The 18,705-nt window shown below is 30.1% G+C and overlaps 1 protein-coding gene across 1 annotated transcript in view; it reads right to left on the bottom strand.

Moving 5' to 3' along the window:
* Positions 1 to 553: 553 nt before the first annotated feature.
* Mcad (Medium-chain acyl-CoA dehydrogenase) overlaps positions 554 to 18,705 on the bottom strand; it is a 55,536-nt gene continuing 37,384 nt past the window's right edge. The window contains exons 7-12 of the mRNA XM_035350863.2: positions 18,255 to 18,385; positions 15,366 to 15,615; positions 11,652 to 11,747; positions 5,433 to 5,609; positions 3,166 to 3,237; positions 554 to 754 (exon numbers count right to left, since the gene is read on the bottom strand). Of these exons, the coding sequence (XP_035206754.1) occupies positions 674 to 754; positions 3,166 to 3,237; positions 5,433 to 5,609; positions 11,652 to 11,747; positions 15,366 to 15,615; positions 18,255 to 18,385 (807 nt within the window). The 3' untranslated portion in view covers positions 554 to 673. The remainder of the gene's footprint in view (positions 755 to 3,165; positions 3,238 to 5,432; positions 5,610 to 11,651; positions 11,748 to 15,365; positions 15,616 to 18,254; positions 18,386 to 18,705) is intronic.

Raw genomic sequence — 18,705 nt, 5'->3', positions numbered from 1 at the left:
TAGTAGCAAAAAAGCCCCCGGCCCTGGAGAGACGCTCGCGGAAGACACTGCCGGCCTACGCGATAAGCGCGCGTTTTCGCTACCCGGCTCGAAGGGGTTAAGTGACATCTACTACATGCAAAATTCACTGAAGTATGTTTGATAATTTTCAAAGTATTAATTTCAAATTTAATAAGTAAAACAGTTTTATTCATACTGAAACCATCTGTCCTAATGTGAGTTGTTTCAACTAAAATTATGTCCAAATTTTGAAGTCTATCTCCCAAATGCAAGAACTACCAATGCTTAAATATTATGTTAGAATTACATTCTAAAAAACTTTTTGTGTATTTGCTTTTTTTTTTTTTCTATTAAAAATACCTCTTCTATGAGGCACGCAGGTTCAAGTTTTTTTTTTTGGCATTCTTAAAAAAGGCTGCAGCTCAGAAAAATTTGATACATTGCTTCACATTATAAAAATATTCTAATCCATATATTAAAATATTAATATTTCTGTAACTTGAAAAAATGTATATTAAGTTAAAAATAAGTCAATTCACATTCAAAGACAAAACACTTTAAAAAAATATTTATTCAGATACAAAATCAACATGAAGAAATGTGTAATTCATATTAAACATTGAATATGCTTATTTGCTTGCATTGCACAATTCCATATCATTCAAACATTGATTCATTGAAGCTGCTGCTGAAATTTATTAAAATGTTCCCTGGCTATGATAATCCTTTGAATCTGAGCTGTTCCTTCATAAATCTGAAATACAAAACATATAGAGTGTAAGTGAAATACTTTTCCTGCGCCAATTCATAAAAAATGACAAATGAACAAATTATTTTTCACAAATAACGTCCAACTGCTTGCACACAGCCCTCCCTCATATTTATTACTAGAACAACTACATATAGTTAGTTCTCAAATAAGGGATCAAATGAGAAATTTAATTCATTTTTTTCCACAGATGTTGTTATGATGGAAAATATTCTGCAGAAACTTATTACTACAAAATACACACACACCTCTTAAACTGCAAACAAAAAATCTTTCCATTAAAAAATTTAAATAAATAGTTCATAATGTGCCAAAGTGTTATTACAAAAAGTTACACACATATTTTGTATTTTTTAATAACTTGAAAAAGTGCTTTTTAAGAGAAAAGAAGAAAAGTATGCTTTAATGGAAAAGTATGATATGGCTTTAATGGAAAATTTCCAACTTTCATTGTAATTCTTATAACAAATCCCAAATAGAAGGGGAAAAATTCATTGTGACATAATACCTTTTGTTGATATACTACTACTATTATATCACTATACAGATGGATAATAAATGCGGTTATATAGTTGTCAACCTTAAAATATTAAAAATCGAGAGTTTCATGCTATGCCATTTCAAAAGAACTTCAAACTCACTTAAATTTAATTTATAATGCCTGATTTGGGTTACTGAATTATTTATAATGTGATTCTAATGTAAAATAAATTAATATTTAATTCAATAGTCTACACATTTCATACCTTTTGGCCAATTTTCCAATTTTATTACACTTTTGCACTGAGAAAATTTTGAGCGGGAAGGAAAGCTTTTATTTATCAAAGTATTTTTAAATATGAAGAAAATCAAAATAATAACTAATTTACACATTACTGCATAGGTAAACTTGTTAATGAAACATTTCTTAATGTCAGATAAATACATCACTGAGTTTTTAATTCAAGTTTAAGTATACTCATTAAACCTCAGATGAATCTTCATAAGAAGTTCTACAAACGTCTGTAGGATATAAAGGCAATTCAGATAAAATAAAATTTAATAAAGAAACTTATGCTGAAAATCACTAGCAGTAAGAGGATGGAATCTACACAATTTTAACTTCATTAATTTCTGGGAAACACTTTTCTTAAGAAAAGCTAAAAATCAGACACCACAAGACACATTGAAAAACTGGAGAAATTGGCAGCTATGAAATTATAATACAGTAGATGTCCAGAAATTGCCAGAGGTTGTGCAGATTTTAGGATTTTGTGGATTTCAGGACAAAAAAGATAATATTCATACTAAAAGTGCAAAATAAATAAGGCGCATTAGATACATTTAATTAAATTGTTATATACTATAATACAATAATTAATTATATGCATTAAATTACTATTTCATATATAAAATGATTATATTATATTGTTCATTTACATTAGGCTCCTCTATTTTTAAATCAGCATGCATCTGCTTCCCCTTTTCTCTCAGGAATAGGTACACCATCACTCCGCCGCTGCCGGAAGCACTCGTACATCGATGTTTGCCGATTTCGCCTTATGTAAAGATTTCCGGTTTCGGATTCCGGTGTTAGAATCAATGTTGCTGTAAAATTCCAACAGCTTTTCTTTATTGTTCTGTATATCATACACAGTCCGTGTGGCAATTCCATACGATTCTGCGCAGTAGCACCTGCCTCCATCTTTAGCAGAATTTCCACTTTTTTCATTACCGTCAATGAAACGTGTTCAAAACGTTGCAAGCAGTAAAATCATGAATGCATTTCTTATCTGTCATTGTATTAAAAAGTGCTGAAATTAAAAATATTCTTAATTTATCCACAAAATATCCAGATTAAAAAAAAAAAAAAAAAAAACCCGACATCACTAAGCAATCTTGTTAAATAACAAAGTTCAGAAAGTACAACAACATGAAGCGTGAACTTGAAAGAAGAGCTGAGTTAATCGTCTGCTTTTTTACCTCAATGCAGATTGGAGGGGGGAAAAACTTTTATCATGATGTCAATAATTTGGTATTTCCGTTATGACTCGTTATTATTCGGTAATTATGACATCATTATAGTATTTTTTCTTCGATATTTCATACTCCATGTTGCAGTTTCCGGAACCTATAAACTAAATGTTTATATTTTGAGAGGCAACGCGGATTTTCGGTATTTGACTGTACTACCATGAAAAATTAGCATATTTACAAAAATAATCTTATGGCATTGAAACTTTTACATTTTCAAAACAGATAATCTTAAATGGCAATTTTATAGCTTATATGGAAGTAGGTATCATGATTTTTCCAAGAAGTGACATACAATCATGATTAAAAATCATACTTTAGCTTGAATTAAAAACTCAGTGACATATCTACAATTATGAGATAGAAAGATGAAAGAAACTAACTTGATATATCTTAGCATCTCGCATCAGCTTCTCAACAGGATATTCACTATTGAAACCATTACCACCAAATATCTGCAATAAAAATATAAAACTGTATAGAAGCAAAAGCATAAGATAAGCAACATTAAAATTGTTACACCAATACTAGCATTTTTAGAAATGAAGGAATATTTAGAATAAATGAATATTCTCAAAAACTGATTTAATAATACGTAAGAAGTTGCAAAAAAAGCAGAAATCTCAATAAAGTATCACTGAATACAGATAATTTAAGAGTGATTTTTTTTACCACATATTTTCTGCAAAATAGGTTTAATGTGTTATTTCAAAGTTTTAATAAGTATAGATAAGTTTGCATTTCAGCTAATTTTTCTGCCTTAATGCAGGTCAAAAAGATCATATTTTCAATTTTTCAGCATCTCTTCTATGACCATCTGCACTATTTTCAATCACAATTGCTTTGAAATAATTGGTTACACACTGTGTCAATATTATTTGAATGTTTCATTACATATAAAATTATGTGAATTTGCAAAGTGCTCAGGTCAATGATCTTGTTTTCAATATTTGAAAGCTAAAATATTAAAGCTGGGGGGGGAAGTTTATAATTTTAACATTACATGACATACAATCCGAAAATTTATCTAATTAAAAATTAGCAGCAATGTGATTTCAAAAATGTACTTTTAAATCTGTTTTTGAAACAAAACATTTTAAACATTGCTACTATTTGGAACAAGTTGGTGAACCTGCTGCACAGTAAAGAGCATATATTTTAATATACTTAACAATTTAGAATAGCATACTAACAGTTTTCTATAAAAAATATTCTTAAGGAAACATTCCAGTATTGATACTCAAATTAATAATTAATCTTTCACAAAGCATTTAATTTAAAATTCTGAATTTTCAAATAGTGATGATAACTACACAGATTTTAGAAAAATGAAAAAATTAAATACAAAGATTTGCATTTACAATTTTTCATTTTTTTTTTACACACTCATATCCTTAAAAATAATTAGTGTTCAGTCTAAAGAAATAACTGGAATACAGATCATGAAAATAATAAATCAAATTAACTAAAACAAACTTCTAAAGCCTATACATAATCATGACATACATTAGAGAAAAAGTCAATACACGATTTGCAAATAAATATTTACAATATTATTAGCTAAAATTTATCATAAACGTTACTTTTTGAAAACTTGATTAATACTTCTAAATTTACAAAACTGTTTCTGTATGGCTACATGATTGCCATTATGCTCATGTATATAGAAGTAATTTAAGCTACCAAAATCACAGACCATGGAAGCAATTCCAAATATTTTTATAACATATCACATTGCAATGCTGCTTGATAAGACTGTTTGACAAATTGGATATAACCAATTAATAACTGCTCGTGACAGCTATAAATTTATTAATTTCTGATGTTCACAAAAGCTATAGCATGAAAAGATTTTTTTAGAAATTAATGTGAATAGATTAGTTCTTGTAGAAGCATAATCATTGAAAAATATAGGAAGGTAGACTCCAAGGAAGGCTGCTATTCGATGCTAACATGTTTACAAAGAAAAGCAATAATGCAGAAGCAACAATCAGCAAATTAAAAAAAAAAAAAAAAAAAGTCTACCTAATTAGCAACTAAATTTCCATAAAAGATGCCAAAGTAATATGATTCTATAGTTATTCTTCGGTTACTCTTTGACTATATTTGGAAAATTCAGAAATAATTACACTGGTGCATAAATCTTATAAAGATAATGGCTACAACAGTAATATTACAAGATTATTTTCAGAATAGAATAAAATATGCAATGCCCTGTTATAAAAATGACCTTACTATTATTTCATGATACTTTTCATTCTATAAATGTATAAAACTGCAATTTTAATGTACTTGTTTCACACTAAAAATATTAAGCATCAAACAAGAAATTAAGATGTTGAAATATTCTTAACAGACACTTGTGCTTTATCACTTATCATCCATTTGAATACAATATTCAAGTAAGAATGACAATTCATAAGAAGTACAAGGTTAAACCAGTTTTAAAAAAACATTTCAAGATATTCTCAATTGCCTACTTTCATGACCTGACATCAACACTTGCAAAGAGACTTTCCAACTTATTACAGCTCAAATTATTTTTGTCATTCATTACAACTGGCCATTCATTAAAACAATTTGACATTTTCTTGTTTTATATGCTAAACTACATTAGATTACGAGACTGTTTCCATAATTTATAAAATACCTGTACAGCATCAGTGGCACACTTATTTGCAACATCTGCAGCAAGAGCTTTAGCAATGGATGCAAAATAAGTATTTCTTTCACCATTATCTGTCTGCCATGCAGCTCGCATCCATGCCATTCTTGAAACTTCAATTCCAATAGCCATTTCAGCAAGTATAAATTGAACTGCCTGATGCTATAAAAATATAACAAGATATCTATAAAAATTCAGCATAAGTAAATGAAATATTCTCTCAATACATTAACCAAAATGAAACTTACAAAGATAACAACATTAATTAATTCATATATAACTTCCCAGTTTATTTTTGACAAAATTAACACCATTCAGGCAGTAATGTAACAACAGTAAAATGTAATCCACATCATTTTAAGGATTTTTCAACATTAAAATTCCTTAAGAGAGAAGGAAATACAAAATTTTATTTTAATCAGAAATACTATAATAATTAACTAAAATTTAATTTTAATTAAAACTTTTCACTAAGCTCTTTAATCAAAACTCAATAATTAACAATTTAAGAAATATAAAACTGGTGAAAATCTTCACTTAACAATTTATTGGTCTGCTTCCAGTTTGAATTGTTGGCCAGATTGAATTATTTTATTACAACAAAATGTAATATGGCTATATGCATGTGAGAAAGAACTTTAATGGAGAACTTTCAAAGGGAAACTGAAACATATTTACATTACTGATCCGGAAACACCATAAGTGTAGGAAGCTCATTCAACAACCAAACAGAACACTCATTGAACTACTAGAGTTGGCAGCTTTAGCCAATCAGCCCCTGGTTGATTGCTTTAATTTCTTAGTTTCACTTATGTTCGAAGAGAATTCAAGAAAAAAAAAGCAGTTTAAAAGAAGAAAGAATCAGGAAGCATTTAATGCAGCAGAATAATATGAATATAATAACTTTTACTATATAAAAAACATAACTTCATATGAGATCTCATTCTCTTTGAGTTCCTCTTTAATACAGTATACAAGTGCTTAGAAACTGATAAATACAACACAGTACACAGGTGCTTAAAGTAAATTGGTAAATATATCCTAATGACAAGGAATTTATAAACCTATTCATGGTTCAAAATTTTCAGCAAATAAGTTGGAACAAACTGTTTTATCTCTGATTCAGATGATATGTTATTCTAGAAACAGTTTAACTACAGGATTCAGATGGTTAGAAATAGACTTTCCAACAAAATGATCTATCTTCAAAAGTATGCATGTAGCAGAACTGTGAAATACTCTATTCAGCAATATTAACAACCACAAAAATTTGTAACAGAACCATAATATTGATTTAATTTGAATACTAATTTTGTTTACTTTAAAAAATAAGAAAAAATTTGAATTTACAGAGAGATTACATTTTATTTAAAAGGTTACTTAAAGATTGCATGACTATACTTTGAATGGATGACAGTAAGCTTATAGATGCTGCTTCAGAACTGATTCAAATAATATAAGCATTCCACTACAGAAAAATTTGTGATGTGATAATTTACATTAAAAATGGAAGAAGGAATTTAAATTTTTATAAATGCTCATTAAGTTTCAATTAATAAATTATTCCTCACCTCAATACAGAATTAATAAATAAGTAAATAGATAAATCAAATTAGTTGGCAAAATCAAACCTGAAAAAAAAATTATCAAGACTATATGACTTAAATCACTTTTACCCAATGGATAAGCATTAACTTTTAAGAGCTGCAGAAAACTGAATTTCATCCAATACAAAGTTTGAAATTGTAGCATTTCTGCAAATGGTAGTTAATTTTTTCTTTTCTCTCTATATAAAAGGTATCTTTTAGATATTTGCATTAAAAAATAGATACATGTTAATGCAGAACTTGTGTATAGTCGCCTCTTCTCAAATATTAATTAATAATATCTAAAAAATTTTTAAACATACAGGAATGGATTTTGTTCTGATTTGACTAGCTTGACTATGGAAGCACATTTTTTATTAAAAATTTTTCCTACAGGCTCTTGAGTTTCATGAATTTTTACCAAAAGATACCATATGACTAAAAATATCAAAGGTCTACTTTATTTGTTTAATTTCAAACTTGGAAAAATGTAACAATGTAATGCCATTCAAGAGACATTTAAACATGCAATGTTCTTGAAATAGCCTGTACTTAAATTCATAACCATGGTTTTTTTCTGTCATAGAAAAAAAAAAAGGGGGAAACATTGCACTGAAAATTAATATATTACCATAAATTAATGCAGTATCTTTAATATATGTAATGTTGTTTAACGGATGGATCTTAAAAATTTCAGGGCTTTCAGATCTAACCTTAAATATTTTCACACATTCTGGTATTTTATTGTTTACTACCAGCTTCGGTGCCAGCCTTCGTCTGGCTTTTAAATGTACCGGGAAAATGGCTGAAGGAAACACCAAACGTTAAATTTAAAAACTGCATAGAATTTTACTTTGCAGAACAACTTCATAAAAAAAAAGTTATTACGTATAACAAAACTACAATGATATAAGCAATATCCCTTAATACAAATATTAATTACTCTAATAAATAAATTAACCAACTTCCCTTTGCAAAATCTTAAGAACTCAAATGGTATAAAGGAGGTTAAGAGCTTTGTTTTCTAAAAAAATCACTCAAAATTTTTCAATGTCTTAAAAACAGTGAAATGAGCAATAAATAACATAAAAGAATACCAAAAACAAAAAATTCTGAAAATCAAAGTATCATTAATGATATTTTATCTTATATTTTCAAGAGAAAAAAATTATAATGAAATAAGCTATATCCCTTAATAAAAATATTAATTATCCTAATAAAAAAAATTACCAACTTTCTGTTGAAGAAAAAAAATCATGCAAAACTTTTCAATATCTTACAAACAGTGAAATGAGCAAAAAATAACATGGAAACAACTAAAAAAACATAAAATTCTACGAATAATTTTACTCTGCAGAACAACTTTATAAAAAAAATCAATAAAAATGTATTATTATATATATAAAAAAATGGCAATGAAATATGCCAATCTCTTAAAAACAGTGACATAAGAAATATGATGAAAAATTGTTGCCGAACCCATATTTCTAAAAGAATGAAACTATTCGAAATGATGCGATTTCATCAAAAATCTATCAACAACAATAAGCAAGGAAAATTGTTGCCAAAATCACATTTTTATTTTTAAAGATGTGAGAGGTGAGAAGTGTACTCAGAAGCTTCATTTAAATTTTTTTAAAAAAAAAAATACAAAATATTATCATTCCTCTAAAATTCTTTTTGTAAAAGCAGTCGCAAGGATGAAAGTTTAACGTGTCCAAAAATCCAAGAAAAATAAACTGTACATTTTTAAAAATAAACTTTTTTGGAAAAAATCCCGTTGAAAAGGTGTTAAGCTTCCTTTGTTAAATAAATTCGTATTTAATCGATTTATTGAAACACGAAATTTATTTTAAGTTCGTAAAATAGCTAAGTGCCTACGTTTCATGACGATGTGAAAATGGAGTGTGTGGACTAAAATCTCGCTTTCCTATTGCCCATTATGTCTCAAAATGACGCGATCTCGTCACAAAACATAAAATAAAAAAAATTCGAATTCGAATTTCGAAAAAATTGCTTCGAGGTGCACTGGCTCCTATGTACCAAATTTCGTATGCCTTCTAGATGCCCCTATGTACCAAATTTCGTAGCTGTGGGTCTATTAGCTTACACGCAGCGCAAACGAAAGACACACAGACTCTTTCTTTTATTATATGTAGAGATTAATGCAAGACAATGAGCCAGTATGCTTTTTAATTATTTTTTATGATCCTTAATGAAAAGAAGATTGTTAATAAAACCATCTAATGTTTAAAAAATAGTCTTCTTTTTATTTATAAATATCAGATAAATAAAAAATAAAATAAAAAAATAAAAGAAGAGAACAAAATTATAGTTCAAATAGTGATGAAGCCTTATATTTTGATGTATAATATTGGGTTTTAATGAAAGTTTATTGCCACTGCAAATGTGGTCTGTGCAAACAGTTTGCGTTGGTGCGTTTAATCATATTTTGTCAAACAATTTTTAGCATTTGAAAGAAAGAGATTTGCTTCAGAACACTGTGTTGTGAATTTATAAAAATATATCATTATAATCAAGTAGAAGATGTCTGAAATGGAACTATCAGGCTACCAGATTAGAACCATTGTAACTTCCAGTTCTGTGGTAAAAAGTCAGCTACAGAATCTCATCAAATCATGTATATACAGGCTGCTCGCACATTTTTTAGACGATTTTGGTCAGCGGTAATAAAAAATCGTTTGCTGCAAAAGAAGTAATTGCAATTGCACTATGTTTTTAAAAGTCAAAATTATCATCTGTGTCTTGAAAGCTTTGTTTTTATTCAAAATGATGAATTTAACAAAGCAGTGGTTCAAAGGCTACATTTACGCTCTTTCCGAAGAGAAATATGCATACTCTGTTATCCCAAAACGATGTGAGCGTCATGGTTTTGTGATATCTAAAGCATTGATAGGTAATATCATCAACAAGACAGGGGAAAAAAAAAAAAAAGAAAACTCGTCAAATTGGAACCTCAAGTGGGACAAAAATGTCAAGATTAACTCCAAATACTATCAGGAACATATTTTATCACCAATTTTTCTGAATGAAATACCATCGCTTTACCCTCAGTGCCATCAATCTGTGAGACTCCATCAGGACAAAGCTAGCAGTCACACATCAAAATTCACTGTAAATTTTCTAAAAGAAATGGAACAAAAAACTGGTATCAAGGCCATACCCTTCACTGATATCTCTACTAAATCTCTCGATGTGGATTTTTGTGCTTTCGGACTTTTAAAAACTGCATTATCCAAACATTGTTTCCAAACCCTAACAGGACTGGAAAGCTGTTCGGGAGGAATGAGATAGAATACTTCTTCTACCACTTCAAAAGGCATTATTATCCTGGAAATTGCGGCGTCGAAAGATAGTTCAGAATACGGGATGTCAAATAGAACATTTAAAACACAAGAATTTTATGCAATTTAGTTTTGTGAATACAATATACATCGTCTAAAAAATATGTGAACAGCCTCTGTAGCTTTTAGGTACAAATATTGTAACATATGACACTGTGAAGGTTTGGTACCAAAAGTTTAAAAAACAAGGACTATGACATTCAAGAAGCAGAGCACTCCGGCCAGCCTACTGATGTTGATGAGGCCCACCTGCGAGAATTTATGGAAGATAATCAAGCTGACTCAAGCAGATTACTGATGTTGATGAGGCCCACCTGCGAGAATTTATGGAAGATAATCAAGCTGACTCAAGAAGATATAGGCAGACATGTTCAGGCCTGCACTAATCTGCTTGAATATCAATGCAAAGAGAAAATTCTAGACCAGATCATCACTTGTGGTGAAAAATGGATTTACTTCAACAACACAGGCTGAAAAGATGGCTGGCCGGTGCAAGTTGAAACCCGTCGGCAGCGTCACCAAGCGCAATTTGACTAACAAATAGATCCTGCTTTGTATCTGGTGGGACTGCCATCATATTACCCAAAAAGAGTATCTGAAAACCATAAAACCCTCAACAGTAAGGTGTACAGCGAGATGATAGTCTGTGTTGATGCAATTATCAAGGAAAAATGTCGAATTGAGTTCCGGTGCAAAAAGGTAATGTTCCATCAAGATAATGCAAGACCACACATGTCTGCATTCACTGGCTTTACTCTGTACAAACTCGAATGGTATCATTTACTACACCCACCATATAGCCCCAACATTGCTCCTTCGGATTTCTAGTTTTTTTCATGCCTGCAGCAACATGTTACTGGTACTCTCTTCCATTCTTCACAGGATGTCCAAAATGAGGTTGATCTCTTTTTAGGCTTGTGGCCACCAAGTTTTTGGGTCGAAGGCTCTGAAAAACTACTAAAACGTTGGCAAAAAATGATAAGATATGGGTGGTGATACATTAATTACTACCTACACTAATGGTACTGCTTTCATGTTTTTTTTTCCCTAACTTTATTAAAAACGTTTTTTTAGCAGAAAACTTTCATTACAACTAAATATATTAAACATTTATTAATTTATGTTATGTGAGCTTCATCAAACACTGCATGGTTATTACACTTAATCAATTTTTTTTCTTAAAAAATTTTACTAATCACAAAAATGAAATTTCGGTAATTTATACATAATAAAAGGGGGGAAAATACACATACCTCAGCTATTTTATGTCCAAATGTTTTTCTTTCAAAACTGTACTTGGTAGCTTCATCTAAACATCTCTGAGCTAAGCCTACAGCAGCTGCAGCAACCTAATGATAAGACATAAAAGGGCTATTTAATATTTGAAATTTAAGAGCAAAATATCATGAATCTTCACAATTTCAAATTTAAACTAATTTCAAACATATCCTTTAAATACATTACATACATAAACACAAATTCTGACTACAAACCTGACTATGAAAATGGTTGTTTAGCATGTATTACAAATTATATTTTACATCAAAAGTTCACATTTGTTCCTATATAACTGAAGGAATTTCTAATTTTTAATAGCTATCTAAAAAAAAGATGAAAAATATATATATGATTTATATATAATTTAAAAATATATAATTTAATGATATAGCTAAAGAATATCTATATAATGTACACAAAGATTCCTAACAAATATGTATTGTAAGCTATTTTTCTTACATTCACCCCCCAAAAAAAACATTAAGAAGACCCCCTTTCCCCCCAAAAAAATTAACTTTCATAATTTGTTCAGCCTAGAAAAAGTGGAAAAACAATTTAAGTAACTTCGATATATCTGGATTCAATAATTGCAATATTGATCAAATTTAATGTACTAATCAAACTGAGCATATTAGTTTGTGAAGCACTGGTGACTCACATGGCCTCAAACAGTACAAAACATGTGAATCACATTCGATGTGGACGGATCTGAAAAGTATGGGTACCGTGAATCATCACTGAAGCACATAGCAGGCATAATGTTAAATATCCTCATACAGCTTATGAGAATTGCTTATGCAGACACACAGACATATTTATTATGCAGTTTTCAAAGGCAAAAATTATGTAAAGGTAATACCATTTTTAATCCACTTTTGATATAATAAGGTCAATGAAAAGAGAAGGGGCAAGGAGAACTAATTTGTTGTTACTCATATAATGTTTTATATTGTCCCATACTTAATATCTGCATCACAAATTATAAATACAATCACATTTCATTAATATGAACACTAGCCATAATGAGACTAATTAACTGATAAAAACTGCTTGCAAAATTTAAATTTTTACATAGAAGTTTATTCCTAAATGATTTGATTCCTTGCACTTTACCTATTGAAGAATATATTTAACTTCTGAGGAGGCTGTTCTTATTATATGTTTTAATACAACGGCATTCAATATGAATGGAAATACACTGATGGAAAATGAAATCTTAACACCAAAAAGGAGTTGTGCTAGATAAACGAAATTTAGATGGCATATTTGCGCATCCGGAAAGATGAAACTTATTCATATTTTGCATTAAACAAATAAGTGTGATATTAATAATGCCAATTTGAACATGCCAATGATGTTTGCTTTAAATAAGGGATGCAAATTTTGTGTGCTTTATTTATTTTTGGAATGGATGTCATGAGTGAGATTTGAGTCAAGAAGATGTCAAGGGGATGAAGAAAGCAGTAACAGCTGCTTCTAAGTTTGCATAAGGCTGTGTAATATGTGTACTAGAAGGTAGATTTTCTTTTCACACTACTGCAAAAAGACATGCATCACTATGCATGTATCATCTGTGATGCATGTTGCCAGCAGTATCACTAAAAGGTACTAACTGAAAAAGACCAGCGGCTGGCCACACATGAGACACCACTCAAAGGGAAGACTGTTGTTTTTATCGAATGTCTGTGGCACATTGCACTGCGTCTGGAGCAGACATATGAGCTTTTTAGCTTTATATGAGCTTCAGTTTGTCATTGATTTATATAAAAAATTTTTTCACTATACATACATTTTAATTTATCCAGAAAATTAGCCTTTTCAAGCAGTTAAATAACTTTCATCAAACACCAAATAAAGCCAGTTGGGGGAGTTATGTGATCAATATAATACATTTTGGAGTGCACTCCAACATTTCGTTACAGCTAATTTGAAAATATGCTTGATAAATCCCAATTATTAGTAGAATAGAAGTGACTAATTGACTGATAAGCAATAAAACATTATAAAATGCAATATTATAAAGCTATTACAATACTATAATTTGGATAATACTCATAGCTGATTGGTAGAAAAAGTTTTCCAAAGCAAGCAAATAAAAACATGCCCACATTTAAAGGCTGTAAAATTTTTTCTACATGGTCTTCTGGACATATACGACTGCCTTCCTTTATCACTGCATTTATACACACATGCTCTTCTAAATTAACTGAAACAAATGTGTCCCATAAATGAGATATGATCATGTACATATGGCTATTAATCAAGTTCGTTTATGGCACTGCATTTTGAACAAATTCCAACAACGAAGAAAAACCACAGAAACATGCTGGAATTTAGTGAAAAGTTTTGGTGGCAAAGCACTTGTCGATAAAACATGCAGAAGATAGTTTGAAAAATTTAAAGCAAGTAGTTTCAACCTTAACCTTTTAACTGTCAAGTTATTTTGATGATTTGGGTGCATAAACTGTAATTTTTTTTTTTATTTCAAAAATGAAAGGTTTGCCTCGCAGTCAAAATAAATAAATAAATAAAATGTTGCGCACTTTGAACTTTAACCTCTATCCTTTGAAAACTTCAGTAAAATGCTGCCATCTGTTGAACTGAAGCCGAAATAAACTTCTCACAATATATATTCGGGTATAACAATACGATGTACTCAAAAAAAGTTAGCCCGAGTAATACTCGAGCATGACATTTTGGAATACCAGTGCTGTGCCCAAGATTATTTCGGGCATGACAGTTAAAAGTTAATGATAAGGCATGCTCCGGGAGCCCATTTCTGATCGATAATGATACTGTCAAGACGATGGATAAAGCAAAATCTCTTTTCAACAACATTGGAGACTGTGGAAAAGCCAAGCTTAAAAAACCATTTTGGACCATATTAAGAAACTAGGATTGGTCTATAAATATTCCAGATGAATGGTCTCATTAGTTATGTGAGAAAATGCACAGTTGAACTGTCATATGCACATTTCTGCTTGCTTGGAACAAAAATGAATGCTTCTTAGACTGGATGATAACTGGCAATGAAAAAGTGGATTGCCTACAAATATAACATTAGGGAAAGAGCCCAGATAACCTGCCCCCTCCAGATCTAAACCAAGCTTGAACCTGAATAAGATGATGCTATGTATATGGTGGGATTTCCAAGGACCAATATATTACATGCTTTTGAAATTTAATGAAAAGCTCAATCCGGATAGATACTATCAGCAGATAGATGATTTGAACAAAACAGGTTCAGTTCAACAGGGGGCACATCATATTACATTATGATAATGCAAGACAACATGCTGCTTTGGTGACTCGGCAGAAAATAGATGAGCTAAGCTGGGATATTCCGCCTCATCCACCAATTTCCCCAGATTTGACACCCTTTGATTATTACTTCTGTCCTTGCAAATATTTTAAAGCAAAAAAAAAAAAAAAAAAAAAAAAAAAAAAAAAAAAAAAAATTCAAAACTGAAGGAGATGTCAACCAACACTACTTGAGTTCTTTGACTCTAAGGACCAGACATTCTTCAAAAATGATATTTACAAATTATCATCATGATGAAAAGAGATCATAAATAACGATGGAATTTACATTGTACAATAATAAATATTGTTAAAGGTATGAGGAATGTATTATTTTCTTTCTCGTCCCAAATGGAAAGAATTTTCCAGTAGACTTCATATATACTCACAGCAGGTCTTGTCTTGTCAAATGCACCCATTGCTATTTTAAAGCCAGCTCCTTCCACTCCAAGAACATTCTTTGCTGGAACTTCAACATCCTCAAATGTTACACCAGTAGTGTTTGATGCTCTTTGCCCCATATTCCACTCTTTTCTTCCTTTAATAATACCTTTGGAATCAGCTTCGACAATGAAGCCAGTCATAGCTTTGCTGGCCGGGCATTTAGGATCCGGATTACTTCGTGCAAGCAGAAAGTACCTGGTAAAAAAGTGCATTTCACAGAAAATAAGAATAGAAGCATATTAAAATAAATGAGTATTTAATTGCATCTTAGAATTTCTTTTCTTATAAAAGTCTTCAATTTATTTTTCTCCCTTTACCATCTAGAAACTTTTCCTTAAATTTCATTCTGAGCTGAGAATAATAATAATAAAATTGAGATAGTCGATTGATTTAATCACCAATACACCCTAGATCTGAAATTATTTAGAAATAAAAAAGACTTTCAGAATTGTCAAACATTAGTTTTTTTTTTTTTTTTTTTTTTTTTTACTATAGATCAAACACATCTATTTTCTTCTCAAAACAAATTATTTTTTTTCATAGCCTATAATAATAATAATGTTACTTCTACTGATTTAAACTTCATATAGACATCACATACACACTTTATGCACACTGTATTTTCCCTCAATGCCAGGTTTCAACACCAATGATCAGAATGATTAATTCCTACAATGATGTAGAATATAGATAAATTTTACACAGATTTCATACAAAAATTGTGACATCATACACGTAACATATTTAGTCACGGGTGAAAGCATTCTTCATTGGATGGAGAATCACAGAAATAATATTCCTTTGGGTTCAAATGGGAAATAAGAGTTTAAAAAAATAATAAATAAAAATAAATCTCTATTATTACAAGATGCATGTAAAATGTCAGATTATGTTTCAAAGTCATAATATTTAGATTTATGTAGTTTAATCAATTCTGGACTATTCTTTAAAAGTTTTGCTCAGTTCTTCAAAAAGAACACTCAAAATTAACCTATGTTGTACGCATTACAAGCTGCAATTCAATTTTGTCCGATATCCAATATTTGTTAACTGCTGAAAGTATTAGTTAAAGCATTAGTACCAACTAAAGAAAACAAATCCAACTTTTAAACATCTTCAGTTATTTCATGTCAGATTCTATACTAACATTAATCTAACACTGTACTTTTTCCCTGTGAAATACTATTGTAACTATGAAATGTTATCAAAATGTGCACATTCAAGACAGTTTTTATTCACTTTGAAATACTCACTGTTTTAGTTTGAAGTATGTTTTAACTCAATGAACAGGTGTGGAAAAACAAATAAATTATTAAATGAAATATGTTTTAATAATACAATCAAAAGTCGTTAATCCGGACTCGTTGGGACTTCGGCGATTCCGGATTATCGCTTTTTCTGGATTATAGATCATCAGTTTAAATCAGGTAAGATGGCATGCAGAAATTATAAAATTAAAAATATGAAACCGTAATTTATGAAATAAAGAACAATTATGATCTAAAGGGTATCAAAATTTAAAAAAAAAAGCTTAATATTTATTTGTTTACTTTATTAAACATTTCTTTCAATGTAAGTTGTTTAAGTTGCTTTGTTTTATGTGATAATACTTTCTCTTTAATTCTATAAACAGACATAATTTCTTGTTCAGTTACAAAGTTCCGCTATTCAAGTCCTATAATTGCTGTGTTGAGAATACCGACTAATTTGTCAATCGAAATTTTTTCGTTTTCAATAACCTCTGTGTCACTTTCTTCACTATCGGAAGCGAATTATAATGACGAAGAATTTGATTTAAATCATATCAAAGACGGAGTACATTGAGATGAAATACTACATTTAGTAAGGAATTATAAGCCAAATAAAATAAAAAGTCTGCCCTGAAGATAAGGATAGTGCTGACATATCAACTTCCAATTCATTGTGCGCCGCACGTCAACGCGACACATGCGCAGAAAGTTTGTAGCTTTGAGGTCCGGATTATAGATCATTCCGGATTATGGGTGTCCGAATTAACGACTTTTGACTGTACCAAATTTTTACATAACACAAGTCCTTCATCCTTGAAATCTCAATGTAAATAACATTTACTCTAATAAAAGGAAATATTTCGAAGACTGCCGTTTGGTGTAAATATGCTTGACTTTTGGTTAATGCAAATTGCAGGGTAAAATGCCAAATACACTGAGCTGGAGTTTGGAAGAAGAGTCTCACAAGACACCGGTTAATTCAAAACATGTTAGAAGTTGAAAGATTGCAAAACAATATTATAAACAGCCATACATGAGATCCTAATCAACATGAGTCTCATGTGAGAATAAAGCACCTGCTCTGTTCAAAGCAAGCTAGAAGCTAATAGATCTGCAAAACAACATTATAAATAGCTATACATAATATCCTACTCAGCAATTTGAATAAAATGATGAGAAACATGTCGTATACATTTGTGTATTAAAGTCATTTCCCATATTTGCAGCAACAGGATACCTTTTTGTTCACTCATTGTAATTTAATAGTTCTATGGGTTAAAACTGTACATCAAAAACAATAAAAATCAGTGGTCAAATACAGGTGTGACCCTTCTCAGATTAGAGCTCAGGAGCTGTTGAATCAAACTGCATGTTATGTGTGTGGATATGTGCATGAAATCAAAAATTTGAAAGACTAATATTTTTAATGAGGGACATTATCAATGAAGGTCAGCAAATTCAAATCTGAAACAACACTGATTCTTTCTCTTGCTTTTGAGAAACTTTCATCATGTGAAGGACATACATATTTCTAGTTTATCGTTCATATCTGATCAATCCAATTTAATAAAATATATATCTAACCAGTTTGCGACACCACCATTTGTGATCCACATTTTCTGGCCATTGATAATGTATTTATCCCCTTTCTTCTCAGCTCTTGTTTTTATTCCTGCAACATCAGATCCAGTCCCTGGCTCAGTAACACAATATGCCTAAAATTTTAATTAGAAGCAAAATAACGAAAGTTAGAAGTCAAGATTTTATCATTAAAGAATGATACATAAGAATATGGAAGCTAATTTTTATTTCATGAAATATGCCTATTTTAAGATAGTTTATGTTGAAAAAACAAAAGAATACAAATTTTATTCCAGATATTTAAGAAAGAAATAACATCAAAATATTAATGCAAAATATATTGGTCATATAAAAAGCTTCTGCACTTTTTTGTCACCAGATGGTGTTGATGATGCCTATATATCCGGAAACACTCACTCGATTTTCTAAAACAAGCATGTGCTTAAAAGGTGAC

The sequence above is a fragment of the Stegodyphus dumicola genome, chromosome 7 (genome assembly GCF_044657685.1).
Source record: "Stegodyphus dumicola isolate Sdum_Otavi_A_Nest chromosome 7, ASM4465768v1".
Lineage (NCBI taxonomy): Eukaryota > Metazoa > Arthropoda > Arachnida > Araneae > Eresidae > Stegodyphus > Stegodyphus dumicola.
The sequence above is the reverse complement of the archived record's forward strand: the minus strand, read 5'-3'. Positions and strand labels throughout refer to the sequence as shown.